The sequence below is a fragment of the Camelus ferus genome, chromosome 32, assembly GCF_009834535.1.
Source record: "Camelus ferus isolate YT-003-E chromosome 32, BCGSAC_Cfer_1.0, whole genome shotgun sequence".
Classification (NCBI taxonomy): Eukaryota; Metazoa; Chordata; class Mammalia; order Artiodactyla; family Camelidae; genus Camelus; species Camelus ferus.
Window position 1 is genome coordinate 9,620,132 of NC_045727.1, and position 15,267 is coordinate 9,635,398.

General features: G+C 41.2%; 1 protein-coding gene across 1 annotated transcript in view; it reads right to left on the reverse strand.

The window, feature by feature from the left end:
• The window catches only part of LOC116660941 (methylglutaconyl-CoA hydratase, mitochondrial-like), a 91,451-nt gene that overhangs the window by 7,362 nt on the left and 68,822 nt on the right, over positions 1 to 15,267 (reverse strand). The window contains exons 5-6 of the mRNA XM_032471621.1: positions 12,109 to 12,201; positions 10,411 to 10,467 (exon numbers count right to left, since the gene is read on the reverse strand). Of these exons, the coding sequence (XP_032327512.1) occupies positions 10,411 to 10,467; positions 12,109 to 12,201 (150 nt within the window). The remainder of the gene's footprint in view (positions 1 to 10,410; positions 10,468 to 12,108; positions 12,202 to 15,267) is intronic.

A 15,267-nucleotide genomic window follows, 5' to 3' on the forward strand; every position in this document is an offset into this window, starting at 1 on the left:
AGAAAAGGAAAACAAAAATAGGAACTAAGGAATTAATAAGGGGAAAGAACCAACTATGAAAGGAAACTTAAAGCATTTTGTAAAACATGATACACAAGTCTGTGTCTGAAAACACGTCTACATCTGAAAATCTGGGTGGGATATGACCCAAGAATTGTCAGTTATTAAAAGGGTATTTTATATTTCTCTGTGCTATACAGTATAAAGTTGTTTATCTATTCTGATCTGGTGGTAGCTTATGGGGAAAAAGAATATGAAAATGAATATATGTATATTCACGTATGACTGAAAAACTGCTGTACGCCAGAAATTGACACAGCATTGTAAATTAACTATAACTCAATAAAAAAAATTCTTTTAAAAAGGGTACTTTAAATGTCAAAATAGATTAGGACACAAAAGTAAAATTAATATAAAATGTCAAGGGTGTTATTTAATCCCAGTATTGTTTCAAATATCCTAGAAAGCAGATAGTTAACAAAGCTTCCAAATCATTTTCAAGATGCTAACATGTAACTGCTACCAAAATCTCACACAGTAACAAATGAAACAAATCTTCAAACTAATCTCTTCTATAAAAATGGATGCAAAAAATACCATTCCAATATAGGCATACAGAATCCAGAAGTCCCATTAAGCCTGAAACAGCAGTATACCATGATCAGAACAGTCTGTTCCAAGAAAACTAGACTCCTTCAATAATAGAAAACCTATCTAAATAATTCAAGTATCAAGAAATGCGACACTATCAATATATCAAGATACTTCCGTCATAGGATTATGGATGTGTATCTCAGAGCAGAGGCCAGGAGAATGCTTTTTGGTGAAACACCACAAGTTTTCCTACAGTGGAGTTAGATGTAAGACAAAAAGGTGACGTATCTAAAATAGACCATTAAGTCAAAAATACCAACTCACAGAATGGAATGTATGTCTATATTTTTAGGGAAAAAAATTTATAAAAGTCTGTATTAATATACTGGTAGATGCACTTTAAAATCTGAAATGACAGGCATCAAACCATTAATGATAATTACTTACTGGGACAAATATTTCCCTCTTGTTTTAATCAAAATTAAGAAACTGCTTTTAAGAAATCTGTCAACTGCTAAAAGATTAATTCAATTCTGAAACCGGCCCAACTGCCTCCCATTATTATTTTTACTTCTAGTCATACAGTATTACTGATTTTATGTTTTCCTTTTTTAAAATAAATAGCAATATTACTTCGGTGTTCGAATGCTCTAGGAGTTAAATTTTAAAGTAACGCCATTACTTTGTGATTAACTGAGGTTGGCACCTCTTACAGAAGACTTCCTCAAAGGGACCTGGGCTCTGGGGATGGGGTGTGTTCAAGATCTCCCCACTGGAGGCGGCCTGGTGGAAGGAAGGAGCAGGTGACTTTCTAACGGTGAGGTATCAGGAAAGAGACAGCAGAAGGTAGGGGACAAGGGGAACAAATGCGGGACAAAAACAAAACCGGAGACACACATGCAACAGAATCAGCCTCAGGGCTGCCACCACTGGTCGCCATGCCTAGTGATCAAAAGGGTCATAAAGGATGTTCACCAAGTGCCATGAGAAAGTGAAAAAATAAAAGCAAAAGGGGAGACACGTGACTGTAAAAGCACATTCTGGTTTAGCAGTGTAATTCTACATGCAGCAAAAAGCTTACTTAATGGTGGCCAATTCTACATGCAAAGACTAGAAATCTGAAAGTTAACAGGACTTTTTCAGCTCAGCCACAATCATGACAGAGGTGCACATCTCTGAGAAACAAGTAACTATTAACACTGGTGAATCTGCTTCAAAGGAAAGGTGGTCCTTTCACATGCCCATGCCAAACGCCTTTTAAGATTGGTACCCCTAAGTCTGATGTCACCTTTGTGGGTAACTAGACGTAGTTTGGTGACATTTCAGTGAATGGAAAAATAGCAATTGTCAGTCTGGGTGCACAGAACTTCTCTGATTAAGTTTTCAGTCATTTGACAAAAATAATGCAAGTGAGTCCTTGCTCAAGGTAACAACATAGGAGCATCCTGCACTCACTTCGTCCCACAGACACATCAAAGCTACAGCTAAACAAGGAGCACTTTCCTCTAGAAAGAACCCCTAAACTCCCTGAGTGATTCCTCCACACTGAAGCAGATAGGGAGCCCGAGGCACAATGTGGCCACCAACCCCACCCGCACCAGGGACACACAACCTGGGGGGGACTCCCACAGATCCAAGTTTCTCTCTGAGGAGCAAAGGGTTTGAATCCCACATCAGGCACGCCAACTTTTAAGCCCTGCACCTGAGAGATGAAACCCCAAATATCTGGCTTTGAAAGCAAGCAGGCTCGTGTCAACAACAGCAATGAGCAAGTGAACTGCGAAGGCATCCTGGGCTGGCACAGACCCGTCTGACCACCCGCACAAACCAGCACCCAGGCAGCTGGCTGAGAAGTGCCTGGTCTCTCTGTGAAAGCGGCCTATATGCTTATCTTAAAGTTTCAGTCCCAGGAACACGTGCCTAACTCACTGCACATCCAGAGGCAATACCACCCCAAGACCACTGAGATCAGGGGTGCCACCTCTGCACTCTGTCTCTGCCTTGCTCCAGGTCACCAGGACCTCCCAGGAATGAGACTGTGCACACATCTGGTGCCCTGGTTTTTGCAGACGCTGCCAAGAAGATAACCCCTGAACCCCTTAATGGCTCTGAAGTCCATTAAGCATATATTCACTGGCCCCACAAGACTGTAACAAACAGAGAAAGAGTTCTTAACCAGCTCTCCACCCCATGGCACTGCGGAGATGTAGCTGAATAGAAGGTCTAATATTTCTGTGAAAGAGGCCAATTAGCTTGTCTTCATGGCTGCGAAGGGAGGGGCAGCTTCTAATTAAACACACATCAAAAGGCCTACTACGGTCCTCTCCAGACACTCGGAGGCTGGCAGGTACCGTCTTCCCACTCTCCATCTGCCCTGCTCCAGGTCTCTGTTGTCTCTGAGAAAGGACTTGTACACACACCTCTCACCCCAGCTTTTGTAGCTGCCACCTAGTGGATACATCCCTTGACTGCCTGGATCTGTGGACCAGCTGGCATTGTGTTAATGGTTCAAAAGGACAACAGCAAAGAAAGAAAGGACAACAGCAAAGAAAGAAAGGACAACAGCAAAGAAAGAAAGGACAACAGCAAAGAAAGAAAGGACAACAGCAAAGAAAGAAAGAATTCCTAACTGGCTGTCACCCAAAGGCAAGAAATACCCATCTCCCAGTCTTCCCCTGGAAGAAGTATGTTTCCACATCTTACAGCTGCTGCCTGAGGGTCTGGCTTCCAATCAGCATGACTCCAGATGCTGGCTGAGCTCCTCCCCGTTAAGACATGACAGGTCCTGGCACTGCCTCAACCACCAGGACTCATTAAGAACAAAGCAGGTGCTTGGACAGACCAAGGGTTTGAGAGACAACAAACAGCCAAGGCAGGGCTGAACAGTAAGATTCATCTTCCAGACTGGAAGAACTGGCTGTTTTGTCTAATGCATAAAGACTAACACAGAGAGTCAAGGAAAGTGAGAAACATTAAAAAAAAAAAAAAAATCCAAACAAAAAGACAAGATAAAACCTCAGGAAAAAAGACCTTAACAAAACAGAGACAAGTGACTTACCTGAAAAAGAGTTCAAAATAACAGTTGTAAAAATGCTGAGGACAGGAAAAGAATGCGTGAATAAAGAGGAATTCCCACAAAGAGAAAATTTAAGACGTCCAAACAGAAGTGACAAAGCTGAATACAATAACTGAACTGGAAAGTGCAACAGAGGGATTCAACAACAGGCTAGACAAAGTAAAAAAAAAAAAAGAGCACAGAATTCAAAGGCAGGGCAGTGGAACTTATCCAACCAAAGCAACAACAACAACAAAAAATGGAAAAGAGTAAAGAAAGCCTGAGAGACTTACGGGACAACAGTAAGCATGCCGACACTCACGTTACAGGGATCCCAGAAGGAGAAGACAATGAAAATGGGGCAGAACACTTATTTGATAAAATAATGACTAAAAACATCCCCAACCTGCAAGCCCAGAGAGTGCTAAAAGATACAAACCCAGAGAGACTCGCTCTAAGACATATTATAATTAACGTGTCAAAAGTTAAAGATGAGGAGAGACTCTTAAAAGCAGCAAAAGGAAAACGACTTGTTACATCCAAGGAAACCCCCATAAGACCATGAGCCGATTTTGTAGCAGAAACTTTGCAGGCCAGAAGCGTGTAACCCAACACATTCCAAACACTTCCAATCAGGAGTATTATACCTGGCCAAGCTGTCCTGCAGAACTGAAGGACAGATAAAGAGTTTTCCTGACAAGGGAAAGGAGTTGATCACAACTAGACTGGTTGTACAAAAAAGGTTAAAGGAACTTCTTTAAGCTGAAACAAACTGGCACTATTTAGTAGCAGAAAAACATACGAAAGTATAAATCTTGGTGGTAAAAGGAAATATATAATATAATTCAGAATAACCTAATGTAAAGGTAATGGGTTAAAGACTCATAAAGCTCATATGAAGGTTAAAAAAAGTAGTAAGAATAATTATAACTACAACAATCTGTTAACGCACACATGAGAGAACAAGATGCAAAATGTAACATCAAAAACACACAATGTGTGGGAAGAATAAAAATGCAAACATTTCAATGTAAAGATTGTAGCAATGTTTTCTTAGGCCACTCTCCCAAGGCAACAGAAATAAAAGCAAAAATAAACAAATGGGACCTAATCAAAGTTGTAAGCTTTTGCCCAGCAAAGGAAACCACGAACAAAACAAAAAGACAACCTACGATCTAGGAGAAAATATTTGCAAATGACATGACTGACAAGGGCTTAATTTCCAAAATACACAAACAGATTACACAACTCAATGATAAGTGGGCAGAAGATCTAAACATACATTTCCCTGAAGAAGACATACAGATGTCCCAATAGGTTCCTAAGAAAATCTTCAACATCACTAATTATCAGAAAAATGTAAAAGAAAACTGCAATGAGGTATCACCTCACACTAGCCAGAGTGGCCATCACTACAAAGTCTACAAATAACAAACGCTGGAGGGGGGGGTGGAGAAAAAGGAACCCTCCTGTTGGTGGGACTGTAAATTGGTGTAGCCAGTATAAAAAAGAGTATGGAGGTTCCTTAAAAAACTGAAAAGAGAGTTATCATATGATCCAGTAATCCCACTCCTGGGCACATACCTGGAGAAAACTCTAATTCAAAAAGACACATGCTCCCCAAGGTTCACAGCAGCACTATTTATATTTACAGCGGCCAAGACATGGAAGCAACCTAAATGTCCACTGACACGTCATCAACAGATAAAGACGACGTGGTACATGTGTACACTGGAAAAGTATTCAGCCATAAAAACCAACAAAATAACGCCATTTGCAGCAACATGGATGAACCTAGTTATTATCACACTGAGTGAGGTCAGACAGAGAAAGACAAATAAGTATCACTTACATGTGGAATCTAAAATATGATACAAAAGAACTTATCTACAAAACAGACACCAAATCACAGACATAAAAAACAAACTTATGGTTACCAAAGGGGAAAGGGAGGGGAAGGGATAAATTAGGAGTTTGGGATTAGCAGTTACAACCTACTACACATAAAATAAACAATAAGGGCCTACTATATAACACAGGGAACTATATATAGTATCTTGTAATAACCTATAATGGAAAAGAATCTGAAAAAGAATACATATGTATAAATGAACCACTTTGCTGTGCACCAGAAATACACTGTAAATCAATTATATCTCAACTTTTTTAAAAGTAGAGATTTAGAATGCATTCAAACTTAAGTTGTTACCAACGTAAAATAGACTGTTATAAATATAAGTTGTTTCATGTTGTTTTATGTAAGCCTCATGGCAACCACAAAACAAAATCCTATGGTAGATACACAAAACGTAAGGAGAAAGGAATCTGAGCATACCATTACAAAAAAAAAAAAAATCATGAAACCACATCCAGAAAACGTTTCATGACACTGGACATGAGACAGTAAAGGACTGGGAAGGAGGAATGATGGGAAACTAGCAAGGGGAGCCCTGCATCTGCCCAACCGTATCATCAAAAAAGAGTTTCCAGGACACAGCGCAGAGAGGTGCTCAAGCCCAGTGCACGCTCTCCGCTGAAGACAGGCTGTGACCCCAGGCCGACCCAGGCAGCTCGAGTGGGCAGCACAGAGACAAGACTCCAGAAATCTAAAGAGGGTAACTCTTTAGCAAAGTGCTGCCCATTAAGTGTGGGAGAAAACTCTCTGAGTCCAGGGAAAGAGCTGAAAGGATGAGAGACTGAAGTTCAATAAATGCCAAGCAAAAGGACCATGATGAAAACTACACCAAAGCACATCACAATTCAAAGTGCTTAAAACCCGTGACAAAGTGATAAAGGAAATCACAAAGTAGCTCTAGAAAAAAAAAAAATTGGTAAGAATGACAGCAGAGTCCTTGCCAGGAAAGAAATGCAACTATGAAAGCAGTGAAGCAACAGCTTGGCTAAACTGAAAGGTAAGTAAGTGCCAGCCTAGAATTCTATACATTCAGAAAAAATGTTTTCAAATACAGAGTCAAAATAAAGACTTTTCCAAACATTCAAAAGCTGATGGAGTTCAGTAGCAGCCAATCAGCACCGGAGAAATGTTAACGGAAGTCCTCCTGGAGGAGGGAAGGTTAAGAGATGAAATCTGGGTCTAATGCAAACACAGAGAAAAACTGGAAGTAACTACAGACACAAATACCTAAGGCAGTTTCCTAATAAATTAAATCTCTTTAAAGAATAATTAATTATTTAACAGAAGTAGTTAACCACACAACGTGGGCTCACAGCCTAGGTAACAGTGCACAGCCACAGGACAAAGGTCAGAGAAAAGCAATAAATGCATTACAACAGTGACTAAGGCAATAAAGGTGATAAAATAGAATCATAAAAAAAATTCAATTAATGCACACAGTGGTGAAAAGGAAAGGGGGGAACAAGAACTGAACACAGAGAAAACACACGAAAACGAGAGATTTGTATGTAACAACAGCAATCATATTCAATGGCTAATTAAGACTCAACCATAAGACAGGATGAAAAAGCAAGACCTGACAACATGTTGCCCACCAGAAATATATTTTAAATATAAAGACACAAACAGGTTCAGAATACGAGAATTCTAGGTTGACAGCCCTTTTCTTTCTGCACTTCGGAAATGCCATTCCATACTTTCTGATGTGGAATCCACTCATTCAAATCATTGTTTCCTATTAATGTGTTATTTCTCTTTGACTTTCAAGATTATTATTATTATTTTCTTGGTCTTTAGTTCTAAGCATTTTGGTTATGAAGCGTCTGCTCATGGGTTTCTTTGGGCTCATCTTGACTGGTTTCACTGGAATCCTTCATTTATGTCTTTCACCATCCTCAGCCATTATTTCTTACAATATTTTTCGAACCACCCTCTTTCTCCTTTCCTTCTGAGACTTTTGTGACACAAACGTTAAGCATTTGAGTATTGCTCTGTAGGGCCCTGGTGTTCAGTTCATTTCTTCAGGTTTTTGCTTGTTTCTCTGTTACTTGGACTGAGGAACTCCTAACTCCTATTGATCAGTCGTGAGGTTCACCCCCTCTTCCGTCATTTCTACTCTGAAACACTGTATTTCCATTTTTCATGAGGGTAAAGCAGTTACTACGTCAAGAAGTTAAGGGCAAATTGTTTTAGTTGCCTCCTCTTCACCTTATTGGTGAGGGAGGGATTCCTTTCCTAGGTTTCTGGGGATGGCCAAACACATGACACTGGACATTGGACACGTATGTGACTACTAACAGTTTCTCAGTCACATATGCTCACAGCCCAGGGGAGGGTACCACATGGCACGCTGGACCACGTCGATACTGTGCTTGGTAACAGGGTGAAAAACAGGGTATGAGAGGCAGGCTTTGTAGTGTGAGAGCGTGGTGTGCCCCTGGTTCCTCAGGGAGGATGCAATTGGTTTATCTGAATAATTTCATAGTCTGGCAGGGACCTGGAACCCTGTCTCCAAGGATAAGCAGGAATGATGTCTGGTCTGGATGAGAGGAGTGGTTTGCTGCACTTTGGCCACAATTCACAGCTCGCTGTTTGCCACGTCTCCTGCCCCTGTGCTGGAACGTCAGCTGCAGGGCACTGTGCCCTTCCCTTGTTTGCTCACAGCTGTACACCAGTGTCTACGCCAGTGCACAGCTCAACAAATATTTGCTAAGTTAAGTGAACAAATATGCCTGAAACACAGTGTGTGAGCAGAGGTGAGAAGTGCTGGGACCAGCTTGCAGGTCTTGTCCTCTGATGCTTACAGCTGACTCAGTCCACCACTATTTTCTCACACTCACAGTTCCCCAGTTTAAACTGCCTTACTCCTGTTTGATGCCAACAACTTTGTAATAATAGGGCAGCTGCAGTACTGCACACGTTTAATCTCTCCTACCAGATTTCGGATGGGCACTCCAAGGGAACACTGCCGCATCATCTCGATCTGTATCTGTGTGTTTCCACCACAGCAACTAACAGTGTAAGTTTCTTGCAAATAACTCCCCAAACACCCTAATTGGAAATAAAGCAAGTGGTCACCGAGCACGTTTACCAGTACAAAGAAATGAGACTGCAGTGCATGAGGTGCGTTCATAAATGGACTAACTACAGACGGGTCACTGGGGAATCAGCCCATTCACCCAGCAGTGCTGTCCCCTGCTCACAACACTGGTAAAAGTCTGACATTACGTAAGTCTCTTAAGAAAAGCCGTCTTATTTTTGTTACACTTTTCTTCTTCCTGAAAACAGTTATGACCCTATTAATCAGATTTGGCACAGAAAGGTCTTTTGCTATTTATGAAAAGCAAATTCATCCTCAGAGGAAAAAGATGAGTCACTGGCAGAAGATATTCCAAAGAATCCGCTCAAATTCTGATGTAAATTCTAAGATTTCGACAAAGGTTATAAACAAAACTTTCCAAAATGACTACTGTGTTCAGGACAACACACACACACACAGGATTTAAAAATCTGCCATTACTTCATAGACACACCTTAAAATAGAGCTCCCAAACACCGTGCCAAGGGACTGTGTTACTGCTAAACACAGCTTATGGTGAGCTGGGCAGGGATGTCCTAAATCGCTCACCCAGGGGATGAGACACAGACAAATCTTGGGACCCCAGTTTTGGTCCTCCGAAAACTGAGTGCTCTAATTCCCCTCCTTCTTCCCTTCTTTCTTTTTAAAACAGAAAATAAATTAAAAATTCATTTTTCTTTCTTCCTTTTTTAATTTGGGGAACAGTTGTTTTATTTTACATGTTAGTTATCTGATAATTCTTTTCATCGGATCCATTTTCTTATCATCCTTTCAGTGTTTCCATGAGTCACTGTGAAAAAGGTTGGTATGGCTGGACAGGTAGATATTAAATGCTTTTACCTACAGGAAAAGCATTTTCAGCAATTCCAAAGTAGAAAACTTAAGTCTTAAAACTGATCTGGGTAGTCTTCAGTTTCACAAAATTAAGGTGTAATTTCTAGCTGTACACCCTAATCACGATACGTATTGTTTTAAAGATAAGGTTAAACACATAATTTTAACCCATTCAGGTACAACATGCCTGAAGTGTTCAAACACCGCCTTTAATTTTTACATTATTAGTATCACTTCACTCATACAGTAATAACTTATTAACATACACATCCTCAAATGAAGTCCATTTTTTGAAAGAACAACTCCACCTAATCAGAATGTCTCTAAATTCTCTGCATCAGACAAAGGAACAAAATTTCAGATTTACTGGGTGATGCAAGATTTCGTTACCAATGTTGGAAAAGTGCTTTCTTAAATGAGTCTTCCAAAAAGGAGCAGCTCACCTCTCTTTTTTGTAGTAACAGAATAAACACCAGCTCCTCAGCTCCAAATCCAGGCTGCCCACTAACCCCAACCTTTGTCCAGCTGCAGAGAAACCCAAGGAAGCTGGCATGCAGCCTGGGAAGCCCTGTTCCTTCCTCCACTGGGGTCTGACGGTGTGAAAAGGCTCTCTGAGGGCAAATACATTTATATACCCATATAAAAGTTTCCAAATATCACTGTACTCTTTCAAGAATAATGTGGCTTCTACAATAATTTAAAAGCTAAGAAATCATATAGAAAAAGCACAGGACACAGCACAAGAAGAGAACACCAGGCAAGGCGCCCTCCATCTTCACACCCACAGAGGCTAAAAGGATGTACTTCGAATAATAATAAGCAAACAATACAGGACTAGTCTCTTTACCCAAAATGTTGCCTTTTCAACTAACACTTTTTTGTCTTATGCTCTGTTTTGAGGAGCAAATCAAGACAGGCGTGAAGAATTCATACCTCCACCAGGAATAATTGCCAACTTTGTTTCAACCAGGCCCATTTTTGCAGAGGAAGCTAAAAAGGAAAGAAGAAAATTAAGTAACACCCACATCGTCAAATTCAAATATGACTTAAAAAAAGTTAGTAGGCTATTCTGTTTACTAATTAAATTTCTGTCATGAATCTTTTTAAAAATCCCTTTGGAAGACATTTAGTTATGGAAATAAATGAACACTCTAAATGATATATATTAAGAGATTCACATAACATTTTCTGTTAAAAATTGCTTGGCAATAAATTAATTTTTTGATGCAGAAACACCAGGGTTGTAACTACAAAATTTGACCTGATACTGCCAAGTCATGTTTGAAGGCTCGGAGTTAATTATCCAGGATGAGGAGAGAGGCTGTGACTGACACGTAAGAATTCCCTGGCTGCCTGAACAGTCCTCCAGATCAAACAGCTTAATATATCATATCAGATATGGCAACTTTTCAAGACCCAATCTCTAGTTACTCCTGACAAATGGTTTTACTGTTCTGACAGCTGGACAGGGTTCCTCTTTCCATGTTTGTTTTCACGGCTACTTTAAAACATCTTAATTATTTCTTTATTTGCATATCCAAATGTCCTTGGATGACTTCCCATACCCTAATTCCCAGAACTTGCATTCTTTCAGAAATGGATCGCATGTAACTTGACTTTTCAATTTAAAACCTAAGGATCTCAGTCAAGGAAACAGAGATCTAAAATAGAGTGAAAAAGGGGAAAGAACATATGGACTAGCAATGACAAATCCCCAGAAACAACACTATAAAATTATTAAAAACATAATTATCCTGACTACATTTAACAGGCAGCTCCATCAGAAGGGATGGTGGGAATCAGCACAAGAACAGTGACAGACACTGGCTGCCTGCTTCGCCCAGTCCTTGGTCCCGTGCCCTGTCACCTCGACGAGGGACAAGGATGCAGACAGCACTGCGACCACACAGAAGGCAGTGTCAAGGACAACAGTGGCAGCACGCAGTACTCTGGCAGGATAACAGAAGCGATGGCTGGGACGCCAGAACGCCTGGGTTCAAATCCCAGCGCCGTCGCTGATGTTAGACTTGCTACTTCACCTCTCTGGGCCCGAGCTTCTTCAGGCTCCACGGTGTGTACCCGTTTCACAGGGCCGTGAGGCAGACTGGGTGAGTTAACACACGTCAAGAGCTAAGAAGAGCGTCGAGCACCAGGAAATACTCAGCGCGTGGTTAGCACCCAATGTTTTTCTCTATTGTTTTCATAGTCACCTCATCCAATCCTCAGAAAACCACGCAGGAAGAAAGTGAACCTCAAACAGGTTAAGTTATTATTATTGTAACTAACAATAATTACGGCTTGGGCTACACATTTATCATAAATGAAGTCACTTCATCTTCACAACATTTCAGAGGGGAAACTGATCTAAAAAGGGCAGGACCCAAGATCCAAATTCAGGTCTGTCTGACCCAATTCCTGTTTTCCTCTCCTACTGCTAAGACTGAACAAGAGACTGAGTATAAAAGACTGTTTTCTTAACTGGGAATTTTAAAACCTCATTAAGCCCAACAAGGTGACTTTTCTACATGTTTATTCAACAAGAAAAAAATAAATAAAATATTGGAATTATCTGAAGGGTCAACACAAACCTCATTTTTAAAAAGTTACGTTTTTAATAAAACTAATTCTCACCTGCTACTCTTGTATCACACGCTAAAGCCAGTTCAAGACCACCACCTAAGGCAAGTCCGTCTATGGGCACGATGGTTGGCACTGGAAGACTAGCTGAAATAGAAAGATTTGATGCTTCTTCAGGAAGAGTGTTACCTTACCATGTAATTTATTTTAAATATTTTTCTGTGACCGTATTTTTAAGTGGAACATTGTCTACAGGATTTTGTACCCTTTTTACTTTTAACAAAATAAGCATTTTGTTCAGTTATTCTACGAAAACATATAACTGTGTAGTTCTCCTTCACATACCTGTGCAGTGTCTTTCAATCTTACCGTGTTGCTGAAACACATTTGTAAATATTTTCTGTTGAACTAACAGAATCACAGTTCTGACTTCATAGTCTGAAAGTCTTTTATGAGATGTTCTGATTCATACAAATTTCGAGTTGAAATGACAGGTATAATGCAAAATTCATGATACTTTGCTGGGTTACCTTGGTGCTCAGAATGATGGAGCCTCATTCAAAGAAGTAACACATCCACTCAAACAAGACAGAAGCAGTTTGAGTGGCTGCTGGGGGATCGACCCACTAGATCAATCATCTGGTAACAAGTACGATGCACAGTAGCCAGAAGACAATCAGGCACTATCAGATCCCGCACACCTCAGGTGGGAAGGGCACTGACACGGATCTGAGAACCTGCCCAAAGGATGACTGGGAAGGGGTCAGCCAATCACAAAACTCAAAACCAGATGTTCCTTAGTCATCTGCCTGCCTGATCCCTCCCCCTCATTTTTTCCTGCCTTTCTATCTACCTTTGGTTATTTCCCAGCCTCCTTCCCCTCTCAGTAGAAGCTCTGCCTGGAAGGTGTCCTCCCCAACCTTAGCTTTTACTGTCTACAACACCAATGATACCCGAACAGCCACCTCAAACCCCAACCTCTCTCTAAACGGCATCTCTGTAGGTTCCTGCCTGCTGGACATCTCTACTTAAACACTTCAGTGTGCTCCCATCAACTTCTTGTCAGTCCTTTTTCTAGATTTCATTTCACAATTGGTAGCATCTCCACCACCAAGTACCCGAGACAGACACCGAGAAGCCATCCCAGGTGTTCCCCTAATGACCTTACGCCCAACTGTTTTCAAAGTCCTGCCTAACAACAGCTCACAAATGGGAACTTCCCTTCCCTTTCCTACAGCCAGCGGTCCGGGTCCCCTCATTCTTACCAGCAGGAGGACCTCCTTCACCTCAATCTGCCCCTTCCAATGCATTGTCCATGTTTCCTGCAGGAAAATCTTTCTACAATGCAAACAGAGTCATGCTATTCCCCTATTTAAGATAGTACAATGATTTATTCCACAACAGGATAAAAATAGAGCAAACTTACCGCACGGCACAGGAGGCAGCGGATGAACCAAGTCTGCCCACCTGCCCAACCTCTTCTCCAACCTCTCACACCTACCCTGTGTTCTAGCCCCAGACTACTTAAAGCACCTCCAGAAGCCGTTCCCATCCACACCTGTGTACAAGCTGCCCTCTGCTGGGAATGCCCAGCAAGCCGGAAGTCCCTTGTTTTACGTTTCCATGGCGCTCTGCACGTACTGGTCCAGCAGAGCATTCACACCGCCTTACTGCCCGCCCTGAAGCAAGACCAGCATCACATCAACGCTGCTCAGTAACACCTTCTCACCGCTCTGCGACAGATGTCAAGGTTCCCCCATCTCTTCTGTCTCCATTGCATTAATCCTGGTATTCTCTCTGCTTTTCGTTTTACTATCGACTTCTTCAATGTCATACTTTAAAGAAACCCCATGAGCGTATGCAGCCCCCTAGAGCTGCAGAAAAGAACAACTGCAGAGATCCTAAGTCAGAGGGAGCAACGGGAAGGAGGGGGCTGTTCTCTCCTGGCTGTGTGAACACGCTGGTCAACACGGAGTGCCTTCAGCACTCGCTAAGTATCTGCTGGAAGCTGACTCTTCAAAAAAAAGAAAAAACAAAAGTTGAGTTTAAAGGGCCTCCAGAATCAAACCCAGGCCTGAAATATGTGTACTCCTGACTTCCAGTTTCTGATAATTCCATCCCAGGGTAAACAGGGGTTATCTCATATTCCTTAGATTTCTTTTTCCCTAAAAATAGAGATAAATTGATTTGATACATATGGAAAGAGGAATTTTTCTTCACATCAAATTGTGCACTGAAAATGCGGACTGAATAGAAGGGGAAAAGGAATAAATCGACTGCAAATTACCGAAGTAATATACATTAACTTCATAAGCCCTGAAGCCGAACAGAAAGAACCTGGGAAGGTTAACAATTCCTGGTCATCAGTAATGTTCTTAGTGCTGCCACACAAAGGCAGTGGCTGCTCAAAGGATTGAAAAGGCTTTGCTCTACATTTTTATTAGTTAATATTCTCAAATAAACATTATACTTAAAAATCACACTTAGCCAACAAAAAGTTAAAAAGCATCATTTTTCCAGTGGTATAAAATGTCAGTAAAAAAGAGAAATAAAAACACAAATGAAACTGATTAATGAATATACCTTTTCCCTTCACGTGAGAGGTCTATAAACAAACATTACTTTGATAACATAAAATTGTAACAGAGGAGAACAGAGCTGACTCCATACTGGATCTGTTCCTTTAGTTTTGACCACTGTGCCCTGTTTTCTAGGCTCAGTCCTGCTCGCTCTGCACCTTTTGTAAAACAATGTTGCTTTTAGCCTTAAATACCCAGGAGAGCCTATTCTTGGGGCTCTGACCTTTAAGGAGATCAGCATTTCTGCACTTACCTGGAGATGGCAAGTTGCAAAATAGAGAATAACCTTTGTTTTTTTGGAGGTTTACAGGGACACCATGGCCTGACCTACATAGATAGCTGCAAGAACAAAGAATTCCTGCAGCAAGAAGTTTGCAACAATCAACCACACACCCCCTCCCCTGTTTTTGTTTTGTTTTGTTTTTGTATAAAAGGAGCCTGTATTCTGACTGGAGCAGGATGGTTCTCCAAGACATTAGTCTGCCATCCTCTCGGTCTGCTGGCTTTCCAAATAAAGCCGCTATTCCTTGCCCCGAAACCTTGTCTCCCGATTTACTGGCCTGTCATGCAGCGAGCAGAACGAGTTTGGACTCAGTAACAAAATGAAGGGGAAAGGGGTATGTCCAACAGCCAG